Source organism: Hoplias malabaricus, chromosome 2, assembly GCF_029633855.1.
Source record: "Hoplias malabaricus isolate fHopMal1 chromosome 2, fHopMal1.hap1, whole genome shotgun sequence".
Lineage (NCBI taxonomy): Eukaryota > Metazoa > Chordata > Actinopteri > Characiformes > Erythrinidae > Hoplias > Hoplias malabaricus.
In genome coordinates, this window is record NC_089801.1 from 75,457,211 (window position 1) to 75,476,114 (window position 18,904).

Consider the following 18,904-nt stretch of genomic DNA (forward strand, 5'->3'; position numbering starts at 1 on the left):
ACCTGGTATGTATTTGTGCTGCAGATTGAACCACCAGAGTATAACACCAGTACTGTTCACTGTACTGATGATAATTTAAAGTCTCATTCTCTGCAAGACATTTGCAACACAATAACAGCATCACAGTCTGGTATCCAGTAATTGATTGATGCTCAGTCAACACTGTCATATTAAGTTGTTCTAATTAAAGAGGCCAAGTACAATGAAAAATCATGCTGGAGCATACACATTTCATTAAATGTGACATTCTCATCTCCTGTGTTCCGTGCAGGTCACACAGACAAACTGCGTGATGGAGAATTCAATCAGCACTAGTTTCAATTATAAGTTGTATTCCATTTTAAATAACTAAATTCAACGCCTCCTGATTACTGTAAATTATTGGGCACATGAATTTACACTTTTATGAGATCACTTTTTAATACAGGATTGCATTTGTAGCTCCTCGATAACAGATTAATTTCCATTTTTTATTGACATTGTCCTTGTTTATGCAGGCTCACGAGCACCGCTAAGTGGGTATTATTTCAATGTTGGACTGCTCTCATCACTGCAGTGCGTTGTGTGCGTTTCACAGAGTGGATCACTCAAAAATGTTACAGAATTTTAAATAAACATTATGTTGCAGCTTTTGTAAAGTGGTAGATTGGTATTTTGCATATGGCTGTAACAACTAATCGACAAAATCAATAACAGTAAATTATAAAAGTATTTGGAAATGAATTTTATTGTCTAGTAGTTGGTCTATTCTTTGTTCCATTTAAATATAAATATTTGGTAGGAGCATATATACAAAGCCTGCCCACAACTTATGTATGTGGAATGACATGTATTGCTTTTAATCTTACCTCACCTTATATTTATTCTGTAATATACTAGAGCCACTGCACAGGCACTAAGTCTAGAATAATCTACCATGTATTGTATTTGTACCATGTGGTAAATAGCATATACAGCAAGAAAAAAGGGGAGGTCTAAAACAAACTGATTTAAATGAACTGCCATCTCTATATCTACAAGGTGGACCAACAAGATAAGTGTGGTGGGTAGGGTGGATAGTCAGCGGACACTGTTTAAAATCCCTTTCAACACTGCTGTGTCTGATCTACAATCAATTAACATACAGGTCATGGCATCTCAATGAATTAGAATATCATCAAAAACAATTTATTTCAGTAATTCAATTCAAAAAGTGAAACTCATATAGATTCATTACAAATATTTAAAGTGTTTAAAGTGTTTTTAATGTTGATAATTATTGCTTACAGCCAATGAAAACCCAAAATTCATTATCTCAAAACATTTTATATTGTCTTATCTCAGAATATTATATAAGACCAATTTCAAAAATGACTTTTAATACAGAAATCTGGGCCTAGTGAAAAGTATGTACAGTATATGCACTCAATACTTGGTCGGGGCTCCTTTTGCATGAATTACTGCATCAATGTGGCGTGGCATGGAGGCGATCAGTCTGTGGCACTGCTGAGGTGTTATGGAAGCCCAGGTTGCTTTGATAGTGGCCTTCAGTTTGTCTACATTTTTGGGTCTGGTGTCTCTCATCTTCCTCTTGACAATAGGTCAGGTGAGTTTGCTGGCCAATCAAGCATGTGATACTGTGGTTATTAGCCCAGGCATGGGTACTTTTGGCAGTGTGGACAGGTGCCAAGTCCTGCTGGAAAATGAAATCCACATCTCCATAAAGCATGTCAGCAGAGGGGAGCATGAAGTGCCCTAAACTTTCCAGGTAGACAGCCGCACTGACTTTGGACTTGATATAACACAGTGGACCAACACCAGTAGATGACATGGCTCCCCAAACCATCACTGACTATGGAATCTTCACACTAGACCTTGAGCAGCTTGGGTTGTGTGCCTCTCCACTCTTCCTCCAGACTCTGGGACCTTGATCCCCAAATAAAATGAAAAAATTACTTTAATCTGAAAACAAGACTTTGGACACTGAGCAACAGTCCAGTCCTTTTTCTCCTTGACCCAGGTGAGACGCTTCTGATGTTGTGTGTGAGTCATAAGAAGCATGACACAAGGAATGTGACAGGAATGTGGGTCTTGGAAAACTGATTCTAGCAGCTGTCCACTCCTTGTGAATCTCCCCCAAACTTTTGAATGGCTTTTTCTTGACCATCCTTTCAAGGTTGCTGTTGCTTGTGCACATTTTTCTACTACATTTTTTCCTTCCAATCAGCTTTCCAATAATATGCTTGGATACAGCAGGAGGGAACCAGACTAAGGAACCATTTCAAAGACTTAGGAATCCTTTAGGTGTTTTGTGTTGATTATTCTAATTTTCTGAGATGATTTTGGGTTTTAATTGGCTGTTTTCACTGACTGTGTTTGGAATAAATCTATATAATATGAGTTTCACTTTTTGAATTGAATACTGAAATAAGCTTTTTATATTCTAATATATTGAGATGCACCTGAATATCAATGTCACTGTCGCACTGAAATTGATACAGCACCCAAATATAACCTGCTCAGTGGTGGTCCTGACCATTGTTGGGTGGCAATGTAGTAAGTCGAAAACATTATGCACTGAACAGGAGTATACAGTCTGTCATTAAAGAATTAAAAAAATGCACCTAAAACGTAAATATGAATCATGGTTTTAACACAGAGTAGATACACATTATGCTCATAATAAAGTTGGCCAGTGGGGGAAGTAGCACTGCTCTGACACTTCTATTTCTGAAATCTATATCTTTTTAAAATCGATTTAGTTCACTAAACTGTATCATGGACACTATATGGTCAAAACATCTGTAGGTACCTGCCTATCCAAATATTTCCTGAAATCAAGGTTATTAATGGGTCATTTTTCTGCCTTTGCTACAGAAACAGCTTCTATTCATCTGTAAAGTTTGGATTCTTTCATCTTCTGTAATTGCTGCATATTTGTCAAGGCCTTGGTGGATCTGGAGCTTACCCAGAATCATTGAGTGCAAGGCAGGGACACACTGGCCAAAGTGCTAGACTATCACAGATAATCACACCCTCACCAATTCCCTCACACACTCACACCTGTGGAAAATTTCACAAAGCCAAACCACCTCCCAACATGTTCATCTGGATAACACACACAGATGCAAGGAGGACACAGCAAACACCTCACAGACAGTGACCCAAAGTAAGGACCTGGGTTCATTTCTGAGGACGTAACTGTGTCCAGTGAGACCCTGTGCAGTGTGGCAATTGCACAACCTGTACCACCGTCTTGCCAACCTACAACTGAATTCACAATTTATAATTATGCTAATTAATTTACTAATCACTAAGGGGTGTCTATAAACATTTAGTCATAAAGTGTATCTTTTGTGCTGGTATGGTAAAAATATTTCTTTCCTTCATTGTAAAGGCATGCCATGCTATTAATCATTGTACACAACATTCATTTAGCATGACAATTTCAAAAGCAAAGGGCATACAAGATACAGTGAAATGCAGATAAATATATTATAAATGTATATACCTTTTAGTGCAGATCATCGTAACCACTGTTACCCATGCAAATGGGTAAATTAACTGGATGTTCCACAGAAGAGGTCACTCTCATTCATTCTGAACATTCTCTGATACCTTTACAGGATGAGAAATACTTCAGCTGTGCTTAATTTAGGCAGTGCTATATCTAAAACATTTAAAGATATTTCTCTGATTCTTCCTCATAGTCTGAGGGATTTTCCTCTGCTTGATCAATCGGGATAGGACCCGTTGATTTTGTAAAACCACTTTGTGACACCAGTTGTAAAAAAGCACTATTAATAAGTAAACTTCAGGGTGGAAGGAAAGGTCATTTTTTGTTAACATCATCCAAAAAATACATTTAAATGCCTTGACCTCTTACTTAAATGCAACAACATATGTTACAGCAAAGACCAAAGAACTTTTGTAAGGATGGAGATTTTTTGGGATATCAAAAGCGGTAAAGATATCATTCATTAAAAAGAATGGTTCAAGCCAATTAAATAGGAACAGTATACTCTCCTTCCTATTGGACAACATACTCTCCATGTTCTTGTTCAGAGATCGCCATAAAAATCTTGATTGTAATAAAATGAAATATCTGAACATGAATCGTGTTCAGATTAATATTAACAACTTGTCTTGTGAAGTTACATGGAGAGCAACTAAAAATGAATTCTGCCTTGCCATCCATCTAAAACCTTTCAATAGTCACTTAAACATCTGTAGCACTGAGATGTGTTGCTAGCACATCCTGGGCCTCAAGGGCCTTTTTGGTCTTGGTGCGAACCACAGTTGTGTCACGGCCTTCTGGGTGCACTGAATCAAGTCGTTGTTCGCAACGAAAGACAGCTAGGAAGGCGCTGCGGTAGTTCCGATTCATCCAACCATAGAGAAGAGGATTGGCAAATGTCGAACACATGGCTACAATATGGAAAAGAGTGTACAAAAGCCTATAGTCCCGCATGACCAGCACACCGCTGTCAATGTCAGTGGCCAGTTGGAAGGCATGGAAAGGAAGCCAGCTCACAGCAAACACCACTACCTGCAACAGAAAATGAATCACAAAACTCACAATGTTTTAAGGTGAGTGTCCTCCCAAACTTACTAAGTGCAGTTTTAGGGGGTGAAAACTTTGAAGACATATAAGGCTTCAAAACATAAGTGGTCAGAAAGATATTTTCAAGCTTGTCAGGGAAAGTGTGTTTGCAAATTTCATATCCTACAAGGTAGCATTGACTACATAGCATTACATACCATGGTGACCAGCATCTTGGTGGTCTTACGACGACGATGATGACGGTCATTGCGGCCAGCTGGGCTTACATGATTACGAAGCTTACTCCATATCCGGATGTAAGCAAAAGAGATGACCACTAGAGGTAACACATACTGAAGCAGCAGCATGGAAATTCTATGGGAAAAACAATACAACGTTAAAGTTTCAAATCTACTACTAACTATAAACAACAACATTGTTCTAGCTAAACCAAAGTCACATATTTTCACAAATGCCTGTTTCAACATCAAATTTAATTTTGCTTGTCACACATTCCATTTTATGTTTTATGTTTCCAGCTTTGAATAGGTTTTTGGACTGTTTGCTATTATCAGTATGGCTATGTGCACTTGTGTATACAGCAAGTTTATATCCCACATCAGAGGTCACTGACAGATTTTCTTTTGAGACAAAAAAAGGAAAATATTAACCATAGCTTAGAACTAATCTCTGTGGGAAAGGAAATGTCCAGTTAACTGGCAAAAGATTTTGAGGGTGAAGTTACCAGAGATTATGCAAAGCAGGGCTCAAAATGGCAAGGTAAAGCAAAGTAAACCTGTGACCTACAGGCACAACACTGACAATCACAAGAACTAGGGGGAAAAGCATCTGTAATACCAATTTTTCACCACTGGGGATCTGGAACAAACCTAATTTGGAGCCGCTCAGCACAATTTCCACTAGGGCTGTGCCAAATTGTATCTTTTAGAACAATATAAAAAAATCTATATTGTGATAACCATGATATTTTGACTTGTTTACGTAATGACTCAGCACAGCAACCATTCTGTGTTTGGTTTGTTATTTACTATGAAGTTTTAAGGTTACTTTTTGTATAATTGTTTACATTTGCTGTTAATATTCACAAAATATTCAGCACATTGGTTGTGTGGTAGATTTATAAGCTACATTATTGTTTTATACAGAATCAAAATATTGTTAAGTTTACAAAATAAGCAAATGTTTACAGTTTTTTTTAAATATTTGTTACATTTGTAGTAAAATAAAGCATTTTAATAAATATAACCATTATTATAACCATTAAATATAATCAATATAACCTATTGATGCATATTAAATATATTTAATGTACTAATTAGTATAATATTAGTATAACATTGATTTTGTTTCAATAGTGTTTTCTTGAAATCAGTAAAAGTATTTCTCAGTGTTTTTTCTTATCGCCAAGAATATTGTTATTGCCAAAATACCCTGAAATATTGTGATATTAGGGCCATAATGCCCACCCATAATTTGCACCCACATAAATTAGTATGCGAAAAAGTATATTTTATTCCCAGCTGAAAGCAAAGAGGAGTTGGTTCTTCAGCTTGGTGTCCAGGGGTTGTTGAGCTTAAGAAACCCCAGAAAGAGTGGAGCGCCTCAAATAAACTGTTATTGCACAGTGGAGCTGGACACTGTCATTTACACTGTGTTAAATAAATAAATAAATAAATGGGATTAAACAGGACCATGCTCCAAGAGTTAGGAACAGTTCTTTTGGTGGAAAAATGCTAAAAGAGTGAAAAAATTGTCACCGTGGTGATACCCTCAGGGGAACATATTTAGTACATTTAATTAGGGAACATAATTGTACCTATTATAATTGTAGATTTTATAATTGTGTTGATTTCATACACCTCGTTTCATCTCCAGGTACTTCTTTTATTTTACAATGTTCTATAATGAAAGGTTACAAAAACTCCCTTCTTCTTTTGGTGAAGAAAATGTAATGTACTTTAAAACCACTGTTGTACCTTTAAATATACATTTATGCTGTTTGTACCTTTAGTGACCAATCATGTACCTCTACCATACCTTTTTTTCTGAGAGTGTACACTAGGCAGGATACCCAAACAAAGGAGTCTAGTCACTATTACAAAAATATTTTTGAAATAATCATTGTGTATGAGCTTCACTCATCAGAATATTTGTTCATTTTCACAATATCATGTAAAGTAACTTCTATACAGCTAAAATGTATATTGATGGCTTTCCAGCTTTATCGGCTTCTATAATCCCCTATATCCAATTTGGATACAATAACTGAATACTTGAAGTATGTGGCTCAAATAACTGGTAATATATTTAGGAAGAAAAAAAACTTGTGCAAAATGGCTGCTACCAAAAATTTATAAACACAACAACTCAACTTCAAAAAAACACATTGTATCGTAATAATGATTGTATTCTGTATTTTTTAAACAATACAATCAAAACTAATAGACTGAGTAAGCTCAGTAATCTGCTGCAGGAAATCCATATTCTGAATACTTTGCAATTACAGCACACAGTCTGGACTCCTTTAGTGTACTTCAGAAAAGTCATAACTGTCATAAACAGTGGCATTTCAAAGTGATTTATACAAACATTGTGTGGTTAGTACAGAAATAAAGGCAGTAAATACAAATAAAAAACTATGAATTCATTTTTAATTTTAGTCATTTTATTCATTCATTGTCTCTAACAGCTTATCCAGTTCACGATCATGGTTGGTTCCTACCTGGAATAAAATAAAAATAAATAAATACATAAAAATCAATCAACCTAATGTTAGTTTATGAATGCCACTGTGATTCTATAAGTATCAGATAACTGTCAGAGGGTGCGTATCCTAATGAACATTACCTCAGCGTAGAGTGCTGTTTGAGCCTAATACCAGCTAAGTAGCGCTTGATGTGCCTGACATCCAAGGCCGTCACTAGAGATTAATGATTGGGGGGCTAAGCTGTAACCTCATAGCATCACATTTCTTTGACGAGGTATAGATTAAGCAAAGCCAAAACTAGTTGCTGCCTTTACAAAAATATATATAAATCTACAGGTAGAAAAGCAAAACTGAGTTGTGAAAAACTATTAATAAAGTATACACAAGTATCTGTAAAATATAACTGTATATGCTTTCATCAGTCATGCATCTTCATGACCTACTTGGGGGCATGCAACAGGATAAAAAGACTGTATTAAAATTCTTCTTTTGACTGCTACCTATAGTCCGGCGTCGCCACAGCGGATCAACAAGCCACACCAATTTTACTTCTTTTTTACACCGGATGCCCTTCTTAATGCATGTCACGTGTGACTTTTTTGGTATAAGACTTAAACCATCTACAACTCTAAGCTGCCCTCTGGTGGTCAGGAGGCATGAAAAGGACCTACTCTTCTTCAAAAACACATAATGGAACTAGTTACATTTATTTCCACATTGAAATGATTTACAAGCATATTAGACCATATTCCTACAAGCACACTCAAGGAAATATATCAAAATAAGACTACAATACTAAAACATTACAATGTCACTAATTCCATTAAGTTCCCAATAAATGCTGGTAAGACAATTGCACAAGAGAATAAAATTGAGACTGTCAATGGGGTAGTTTCAGCATGCATTAATGGTGCCAGTGAGGCTACGTACAGCCTTGTGGCATTTTTCCAAGTGGGGAAGTTTCAAATTCATGATCACAGTTCCTTTTCCACTGCCAATAGACTTGCGCTGTACCAGAACATCTGAGCTGAACTGGGGTTACACTTTATAAAGTGATAGTGATCAGAGGGTTCTAAAGTGACTTCTAACATAATGTTTGAGTCCCTAACAATGAAAAACAAAAACAGAGCTTTTGAGTCGATTGCTATTGTACAAGCCCTTATCTGTATATGGTTGCAGTGCAGACAGATTTTAAATTAAGATTAAAAATGAAAGGACTAAGTGATTACTTAGCTTCTATTTGAAATCAGGTTCTAACATTCAGCTAACAAATTAAAAAACTGATTATTTATTTATTTCTGTAGCCACTTATTCTTTTTTCTTCACATAAACCCAAATATGGAGAGGATGAGTACACTTTTTGAGACTTGGTTACTCATGTTCTGAGGTAGTTTTTCATTTCCACTCTATAACTAAACTGAACTGAACTGTTTGGTGTGTCATCTGTATGACATGGTTCATTACTCAGCCCACTGTCACACAATGCAATGCATGTTCAGTTACCTGACGCTATTGTTCCTCTGAAATCCAAGCCAGCATGAAATCCTGGCAATGTATTTATGTAAGTGGAGATATAAGGCACAGAGTGTAATCTGAACTGTAATTAGTCTTCCAAATTATTTTTCAAACTATAGTATTTATGCAGCATGTCAGAATGGAAATGTAATATTAGCTCTCCCAAACATCTGAGTGATCTAAATTGTGTTCCAGGATTCTAGAAGATACACAGTGATGAGATGAGAGAATTCACAAGAAAACTATTAAAATCATAATCCTTTGAAAGATCAGAGTGACAAAATGTGCTTTATCCAAGGCTCAGACAAAATAAGGTACGCAGAAAAAGGGGTTTGAAGTTTCAGGTGGAGGATGATACTTTGTTGCCTTAATATTGATTGCATTCTACTAATACAAATTTGTAATTATCACTGATTATTTCAAAATTAAAATATTGAGAAAAATGGCATCTCTGGCATGTAAACTGCTCATTAATTCAGCTGGTGAATCGAATCACACACGAACACAAAAATGATTAACCTATAAATGTTCAAACAGTGTTAAAAAGTCAAAAATATGTATAAAACTTTAAGTAGCATTTACTTACGAGTAAAGAGTACCATCTGTGTTGCTCCCTGGCCACTTCTCCCCACATACCTCAATTGATTCACCTGGAGAGAAATCTACAATCCCATATTCCCTGAAGATAGCAAGTGGGCTAGCCAGAACAGCACTTATCACCCAGGTGATAGCAATGATGAGGAAGCAAGTGTCTTTTGACATCCGAGTCTCCAGATGATAAACAATACATCTGTGGCGATCTAGCGCAATCACATTAAGAGTTACAGTAGAGACGTGGACAGCTAGACCCTGTGCATATGGTATGGTGAAGCAAAGTACTTGTCCAAACTTCCACTCCCCAAGTAGAGTGTAGGCCAAAGTAAAGGGAAGACACAATGTGTTGACTAGCAAGTCCGCTACTGCTAGATTGGCAATGAAGAAGTTGGTGACAGTTCGGAGTGTCTTGAACTTGCAAACCACATAAATGACTAGGGAATTCCCTACCACACCTAGGAGGATGATGGTGCTGTAGGCCAGGATCAGAATTACTTGAACTCCCAGAAGCTTTGTGCTGTCGCCCAGTTCTTGTAAGGAATGGGACAATGTGTTATCAGGTGAGTCCACATTATTTGTCAAAACTTCAGGCCTCACGGAGCCATTGACCAAACTGATTCCATCCATTGGTCACATGATCATGTTGAGCTGTGGAAAAATAGGCAGTTATTTAATGTTATACAAGAATCTTATCATCATATATTGTAATGCCAGAGCATTTTTAATGATTTAGACTTTTTTATAATCAGAATCTGTGTGGAATATAATGGAACATATTTAGAGTATGAAAAGCATGGTGTGTAATTCAGTGTCCTAATAAAAATATTCACTGTACAAGCAATTGTTGATAGTATAAACTCTACAAGATTAGATTTGTTTAATTTTGCACTGAAGCTTGAATATTAAAAAAAAAAAACTGCATTGTAGTTCATGTTTTCCACTGCAGAATTGTAATGAAATGATGAGCAAATTGTTCATTTTTTTAAAATTCTTATCAATTAATTGGTCTCATAAATCTATCTGTGATTATATTTCATGTCATTAAAAAAACATACAAATCCCATGTTTGTGGAGCAAGGCAATAACAGACAGGGCTGTGTTCATCTGATAAACAGAACTGCTGACATTTGCTTTCATGCAAAAATTAACAATATGTGAAAGTTTATAAATACAATGTAGGAAAATGTCATTCGCGCAGTTACTTATAATGACATTTGAATGTTTTTGGTTTACATATTTTGACAACTGGATCATGTTCCAGGGCTTGCATCAATGCATGAATAAAAAGAAAATTATAAATTCATATTAAATTCACTATTTTTGGTGTTTATGTTTTGAATACTGGTCATTAGCCATGAAAAATAATATAATAATGCTGCTTATCAATCAAATAATATATTTTATTTGTAGACTCATACTGGCAATTTTGGAAAATATTGCCAAGGTACAGCTGTGTACTTGAGTACATAGTGGCCAAAAGCAGAGCATCGGTTTTTGTTGCCCTGCTGTAATCAGATAGGCACACAGATCAGGAAAGATGATATCTTGCTTATAAGGTTGCATGTTTTATTTTCTCATTGATCCATTTCTCAGAGTTAATGCTGAGTCCAATTTTTTTATCAGAGCTAGATGTTAAGTTGTCTACCTGAAAATATGAAAGGGTAAATCCATTTTTTTCACCAAATATCTGCACAATTCAGTCAACAGTAGCAATAGTTTTGAGTGGCTTGTTGGGGAATTTTCTATTCTAGACAAACTCAGATCTTTGATAGGACACAAACCAAATAATAAATGCTTGACCATGTTTTCCAGTCATTTAGACAGTTTTTAGCCTTTAAAACATATTTTTGTTTTTATGTTGTGTTTTGTTTTCATCATTTATATGATCATAAAACAGCAGACACACATAAACACCTTAAATTAAATTTAGTCAAAACATACACCTTACAAAGTTAATAGCCCCAGACCATATGTCAAGTAAGGTCATCCTTGCATGATGGAGTCTAGCAGTGGCCTGTTTCAGGACTTGTACGTCCAGAAAACAATTCAAGAAAGTAGATTTTAAGTGAAAAACCACAAGAAATGGCAAAACTCAGGGCCATCTCCCCATTGCCTGCCTGAGAACACCAGAATTCCTCTGTGTTGTGAGGTCACAGGGTCACTCTGTTGACAGCTAACACAAAAGCATCAAAATACTTGGATGGCATTGCCACCCCATCAGCACTCTCTTGTGCCTGTGCTACCAAAACCTCTGTCCTTTGCTGCCAATGCCGCTGTTGCCATTTTCAGTGGCTCTGTGGTTGACGCCAAATTTGTCTTCCACCTCCAGAGAGAGCAAACACCCTCATAACCCAGGTACGGGGTGCTCCAGGAATGCAGGTAGCACAGATAAGCCACAGCCTGTATCGATGACTAAGCCTGCCCACCACTGGCTTCCCAGTGAAGGTGTGTGATGTCATGGGTGGTCACATTTAAGATTACTAACCAACCATGGTTCATGGCTCTAGCTAGACTTGTGCCCCTGCTTCTCAAAACACCAGCAAACAAATGTTAACCCATGACCATTAGCAACCCAGAATTCTCTTCCCTCAAATTACATGGGGCTGTGTTATTCCTTTCCACAGGTCAAATGTCTTCAGCATTGCCAGCTTCACAAAATTCTGTCGAATTTCTGGTAGCAAGTCACTAAGTTCAAGCATATTTTGGGTATGTCCACAGAATTCAGGGTAGGCCTGCCTCATTGTAGTGCTTAGCTCTGTAGCTAACACTCCTATCCACTCACTTAAAATAGGGCTAGGATGAACAACCTTCCAATCACTGTTATCAAAGCAGAGAGGATGCTGTGTACACCCTCCTGGAGCCAAGCATGGTAAAGCACCCATGTGTTACTATCAGTGTAGTGAGGGATTAAACGGTCACTGAATGTGTTGCCATATCTGGCTCTCCACTGACTTCTGTAGTGGTGTGGGTACAGCAGAGCTATCATATGCTGCTGAGCTGCCATGCACCAACCGCATTTTGCTTGACCACCTACTGGACCTGCCTAGAAGAGGCATTTTCACTGACTGACTGACTCCTAATGTTGAAATGCCCATGCGGAAGTAGGAACGTTACTTCAATGAATAAGTTCAGCCATATTTGACATAGCTCTTTCCCACCAATGAGGAACCTGAACAGTTCAGCATTTTTCCACCGACATAAACTGGTTTTCAAAACAGAAAAATTTGTTCCCAGCTGGAACAAAAGAAGAGTAGGTTCTTCTGCGTGAACCATGGGAGTGTCAAGGTTCAGTAACTCAAGAAAAAACATCCCCGCCTGCATAACACACCTTAGGTTTTTCCCTTAGGTATAAACCGTAAGTGAAGATTTTCCCTAAGTCAAGGGAATTATTTAAGTGTGTTGCATAAAACCCCTCAGACACTTCACTTAACTAAGGGAGAACGGTAAGGGATTTAGTCTGTAGTCACTGAGGTTTTGTTGCAGTAAAGTTCCAATTTTTCAACAACAATGACTTATTGACTACTACAAAAGCATTCAGCACCATTGTATGAGATCTGCAGATTTTTTAAAATAACCAAAATGGAAAATAATGGAGAAAACACGAAACGAAAAAATGTATTCTTTTGTGTATTCTTTGTTTAAGGTGGAGTTTTTTTTAAAATACGGCAGTCAAAATATATTGGTAGACTTATTAAGGTTTTAAGGACTGTTAAGAATAAAACAGCAGTTTTTTAAGGTGAAATTCTTTAATGAGGAATTTTTTAAATGTGGTGTTTAAAATATATTGGCAGTCTATGGTTTTGAGGTTTATTTTAATTGTTTATTTATTTAAGGTGAAAGTCTACATAAAATGGGCAATATTTAAATGTAAAATTTATATTAATGTCAGTCAACATTTTGTTTTTTAAGCTGGTGGTGTTTTAAAGGTATTGGATTGATTGTTTTACAAATTTAACCTCATAGCTATAAAGCAGTACATAAGCTAATGTTGCAATGATGTTAACAATATGTGACAAGCCAAATTCAAATATCGTTCATGAATTTTCCCCCTCTAGTTATTATTATTATTACATTAATAAATACATTAAATCTGTACCCTCTTAATAACTGTTCATCACTCAGATGGTCTAGAGGATTTTTTCTATCTCAAAAAACTCTCCCTGCTACACGATCATCGTCTAAAACCTTAAAAAATGAAGTCATGTAATCCATCTTTTGAGAACATGTGTTAAGGTTAGGTTTTGCATCCCTTAAATAATAATAAAAGGGAATTGACAATTAAGGAACTTTATGCAACACTTAACTGTTTTTAAGAGATTATGACATTCAATACATAAGGGAACATTTAGGAGGTTGTGATGATTTCTCCTGCAAAACACTCTTAACTTTAAGGGATGTTTAAGGGAAATTTTAAGGGAGATTATCACTTAAGGTGTTTTATACAAAACGGGCCTCAAATACAGCATTATCACCCAGTGGAGTTCGACAGGGTCATTTACAAAGCTTCATATACATAAATATTAGGAAAAATGTTAGGAACACACTCCATTTGTGTGTGTTTCTGGGGCTGTGTTTGTTGCAACTCCATGCACATTGGCCAGAGCCTCGGCTTGGTGTTGGTTTGCTAAATTGCTGTTCACAAGCTCAGAAGGATGGCTCGGAACTCAGCAACATTTACACACGTATCTCACAGACAGAGGAGGACTGCTGAATTTGTGTTATGTCACGCGAGTGTGTGTCTTTGCCTGAAATATTGTAGAGGGAAGTGGCAGGGAGACATTTTGTGGCTTTAGTGTGTTTATAAAACTCCATATTGCTGCGCACAACCTGCTTAAATTTCGCATGATTTACTCTAAGCTGTTACACTGAATAAAAAAGTAATAGTAATTCTTAAACATCAACAAAATGTTCTTGGTCTTCTTTGTTCTTTACTGGTAGGTCATCTAGCATTAATGGTTCATTTTATTTAAAGAGGACATATTATACTTCTTTTTAAACAAGATAGAATATGTCTATGGGCTATACAGAACATGTTTATGATGTTCTTTGCACAAAATCACTCTCACATAAAGACATCTTACTAGCTCTATTCTTGCCAGTTTCAGTCCCTTTCAGAATTAATAATTTAAAGACTCTGTCAATTTTATGCAAATAAGCTGTTACTGGCCACGCCCCAGCAACAGGGGTGAGGGGTGGTGTCAGGGTGGTTATTTGCAAATTTCCGTATTGTGACGTCAAAATTAGGGAGCCATCCAAACAGCTCATAGAAGCATATGATTCCTGACAACAAAATCTTTCAGCTGACTCACACAAAACAGATGGATGTGTGCTTTTGTTTGTGCTTGGAGTGTTTATAGGAGCAGTAGAGACCAAATGGAAATATAAAAGCATGCAAAAAGTGAGTTTTGCTTAATATGTCCCCTTTAAAAAGCAAAACACTGATGCCAGTTTTATATATTATGAACAAAACTTTATGCTCCTTTTTCATTTCTGCTTTTATTACCTGCCCTCCATATTTTCTGTACAACACAATCACATAATAAAAACAAAATGTAAACAAAGATATTGATATGAAGCATCAAAGCATCTTCCAATGACAAGGGTATGTATTTTGGGCTTTCCTACTTTTTAAATGCCAGAAATACCTGTGACAATAGCTATATGGCTAATGGCGTTCCGACTAAACTAGGCTTGCCTAGTCTTGTTGACTGTTTACTAGTCCCACCCACAGTTGTCCCCAGGTGTCTGCCGGCCTCATAACTCCCCACCATCTTTTTCGTCCATGGATCTGTGTTTTCAGCCCACAATTGAATGCAAAGTTCCAGGCTGCTGATGTCTTTGGCCTGATGTCTTCAATGCTCTGCTAGCTGTCAGGCTAAGGGCAGGCACAAAGCGTGATGCCTTAATTCTGCAGTCAGGCTTCTCAGTGATGTTTGCCTTGAATTTGTTTGATGAATCATTCACTGGATCTTCTGAAATTACAAATCTGCATCCCACTGACACCACTCTACCAAAGGTGTCAATAAAAGCAAGGACGACGTAGCATTATTAGGCTAAATGCTTCTTACTGAACAGGATCTTCACATCAGCTTTACAAATTCCCAAATCTGCACTTACCCAATACTCAACACAGTGCAAGAACCACAACACAACAACATGACCTTGAGCAGGGTAGGTTGCCATGCAAGCTGGGAGCTGCTTTCCATATAGCCTTGCCTCTTTAAGTCCACATATAGCCACTTAGTGTGGCAGACGCCACAATATCAGGATGTGCAACTATCAATACTACTACTACTATTACTACTACTACTACTACTACTAATAATAATAATAATCTTTGTTTGTATAGCAGCTTTCATAAATTAATATAGCTCCAAGTGTATTAAAAATGGACATAATTTTGTATAAACATCTTTATACTTAATGTCTATACATATGAATACAAATCAGACTTGAGAAGTTCTTTCTTTACAAAGAAGAATATAGCCTCCTATTGAATTGCCAATGCTTTAATGAACAGGTTTGGATTAATATTTTATACACTTGGACTCTCCCAGGAATTCTTCACCAGATAATGATGGGCTCCCTGTTGTGTCTTGTGTCTATTGGAAAGTGATTGTTAGGCTTGAGCTCAGGTTAATTTCACAACATTAATTTAGATCTTACCTCAGCCTGTCTTCCAGATTACTGTCGATCTTTAGAGACACTCTTAAAGGCTTAACGTGGTTCATTAAAACAATGACCAAATGCTCTCACATATTACTATCTGTTGCCAAAGGGACGAACCTGGAAAGTAAGGTTTTAGCCTTTTTAATTATCCTTAAACTCCCTTGAGGAAAAAGCTTAATGCTCAAACAACAGTTGTGAAACAACATATTTTTGTTAGATAATTCATTCAGTTGGGTTCAAAATTGTCTCTGGTATCATTTAGAACATTAAGCTTAACATGGCTTAATGTACAAAAAAAAAAACACCCATTAAAAGAACATCTGGCTTAATTTAGCATCCGATGCTTTTACATTTAACATGATGCTTATGACCAGCAGCATTAAACAGAAGTGGTATCATAGAGCTGTAGGGAAATAAACTCACTAAGGCACGTTAAGCGTTTTCTCTATGTATTTTATGGAAAATGGCTAAACTTAAAATGGAACAAAAACTATCACAAAGACCTTATTTATTTATAAATAAACACCTCAACTTTATAATTCATTACAGGCTTATACTGTGGCACTTGTGGTCACTTACATATGAACAAATCTAATTATATCAAACTAAATTAAGTGTATTGTCACGTCACAAAGCAGTGTAAAATGAGAGTGAAAACCTTAGGTGCTCACATTTGTAGTAAATACAATATACAGAAAAAATATTAAGTATTTAACAGTACTGGTACATTAGTATATTAATAATATGATTTTGTACATTCTATAATATACATTTATATCTAGAACTTGTTGTCGACCCCGTCAGTTAGACAGGAGATTACCACCATGAAAATATCCGTCAAAAGTTCAGAATAAACCGAAAAAGAAGGAGACTAACTCACCTTTTTTCTGGAGACTCGGTTTTCAGCATCTCCTCCTCACTTTCTCCAGAAACCTTCTCCACACGGATTTCACGGTTTAACGGCGCAATTAACACATGCTGCCGCCGAGGGTTCAACGGCCATTTTCATGAACGGCAAGATATATTTAAATGTGTTAATATTGTCCGCTCTATGTGTCACATAAAACACGAAGGTTCTGAAAAGTAAGTTCAGCGCGATTTCAGTTACAAAAAAACAAACTGATATCCTTCTGTGCACGAGCTCCAACTGAAAACAGAGCTGTCTCTCTCCCTCTCCGCCCCATCCCATTCTCTCCATCTCTCCGCCCCTTGTCATACTCTCTCTCTCTCTCTCTCTCTCTCTCTCTCTCTCGCTGTCGCTCTCTCAAGATTCAAAGTAATAAAATCAATTTCTTTCACAGGGCAACACACACGGACACGCTTAAGTCGCCAATCCACCTACCAACGTGTGTTTTTGGACAGTGAGAGGAAACCGGAGCACCCGGAGGAAACCCACGCAGACACAGGGAGAACACACCACACTCCTCACAGACAGTCACCCGGAGGAAACCCACGCAGACACAGGGAGAACACACCACACTCCTCACAGACAGTCACCCGGAGGAAACCCACGCAGACACAAGGAGAACACACCACACTCCTTACAGACAGTCACCCGGAGGAAACCCACGCACAGACACAGGGAGAACACACCACACTCCTTACAGACAGTCACCCGGAGAAAACCCACGCACAGACACGGGGAGAACACACCACACTCCTTACAGACAGTCACCCGGAGAAAACCCACGTAGACACAAGGAGAACACACCACACTCCTTACAGACAGTCACCCAGAGGAAACCCACGCAGACACAGAGAGAACCCACCACACTCCTCACAGACAGTCACCCGGAGGAAACCCACGCAGACACAGAGAGAACCCACCACACTCCTCACAGACAGTCACCCGGAGGAAACCCACGCAGACACAGAGAGAACCCACCACACTCCTCACAGACAGTCACCCGGAGGAAACCCCCAAGTTCATTTCAGTTGAACTTAATTTTAACTGACAAAAGCAGAAAGATTTCTAATGTTTGCACTCACCAAATACATTACAATTTGTAAACAATAAATATGCCATTATAATATATACATGTATATTCCATTATAAGTTTGTGAATATAAAATATACAAAAGAACCCATCAACAAAGGCATAGTCTTTGCAAGAAACAGGGTTCATGGCTCACCATCTTGGGCCAAAAGACCCGAGCCAAAAATGTTTCTAATAAGATGGCAAAGAATTTCAGTATGTTTATATTTCCAGTAAATAATACAGTACTTCACAATCCTGCTCTCTTAGACAGGGGTATTACTGTCGCTAAAGGTGCAACAGTGTGAATTCACCTGTCTCTGGCCATAGCCTAGGTGTCAAAACTGACCCAAATTTATCGTTTGATAATCACTTCTCCAAAGTCTCCTTCCTCCATCTCAAAAATATAGCAAAACTCTGCCCCTCCCTCACCCAACCGGACACTGAAAATTTTGTCCATGCCTTTGTCTTTTCCAGGCTGGACTATTGCAATGCCCTCCACGCTGAGATCTCTAGCAGGAGCCTGCAGAAGCACCAGCAGATTCAGAGCTGTGCTGCCAGGATCCTGACGAGGAGGCGCAAAAATGATCACATCACACCCGTTTCACAAACTCTATACCGGCTACCCATCCAATACAAAATCCAATACAAACTCTGCCTTCTCACTCATCATTGTCTCCATGGAAATGCCCCGCTCTATATTAAAGACCTTCTTACCCCACACAATACCTCAAGACATCTCTGTTCAACCAAGACCCACTGCCTTCAACAGCCCTGGAACAAACTCCGCACTATGGGAGACTAAGCTTTACAAGCTGTTGCCCCACGTCTGTGGAATGCTGCCAGATTCCCTGAAGGCACCACAGAGCGTGGAGTCTTTTAAAAAGCAACTAAAATCTT

General features: G+C 37.6%; 1 protein-coding gene across 1 annotated transcript; it reads right to left on the bottom strand.

The window, feature by feature from the left end:
* Window positions 1-3,227: 3,227 nt before the first annotated feature.
* Window positions 3,228-17,185, bottom strand: npy2rl (neuropeptide Y receptor Y2, like). Its single transcript, XM_066660285.1, has 4 exons — window positions 16,909-17,185; window positions 9,352-10,007; window positions 4,741-4,897; window positions 3,228-4,528 (listed from the first exon to the last, which is right to left on the bottom strand). Exons 2-4 carry the CDS (start codon window positions 9,984-9,986, stop codon window positions 4,199-4,201), a joined length of 1,122 nt encoding a protein of 373 aa, XP_066516382.1. The 5' UTR covers window positions 9,987-10,007; window positions 16,909-17,185; the 3' UTR covers window positions 3,228-4,198.
* Between the last annotated feature and the right edge of the window lie 1,719 nt (window positions 17,186-18,904).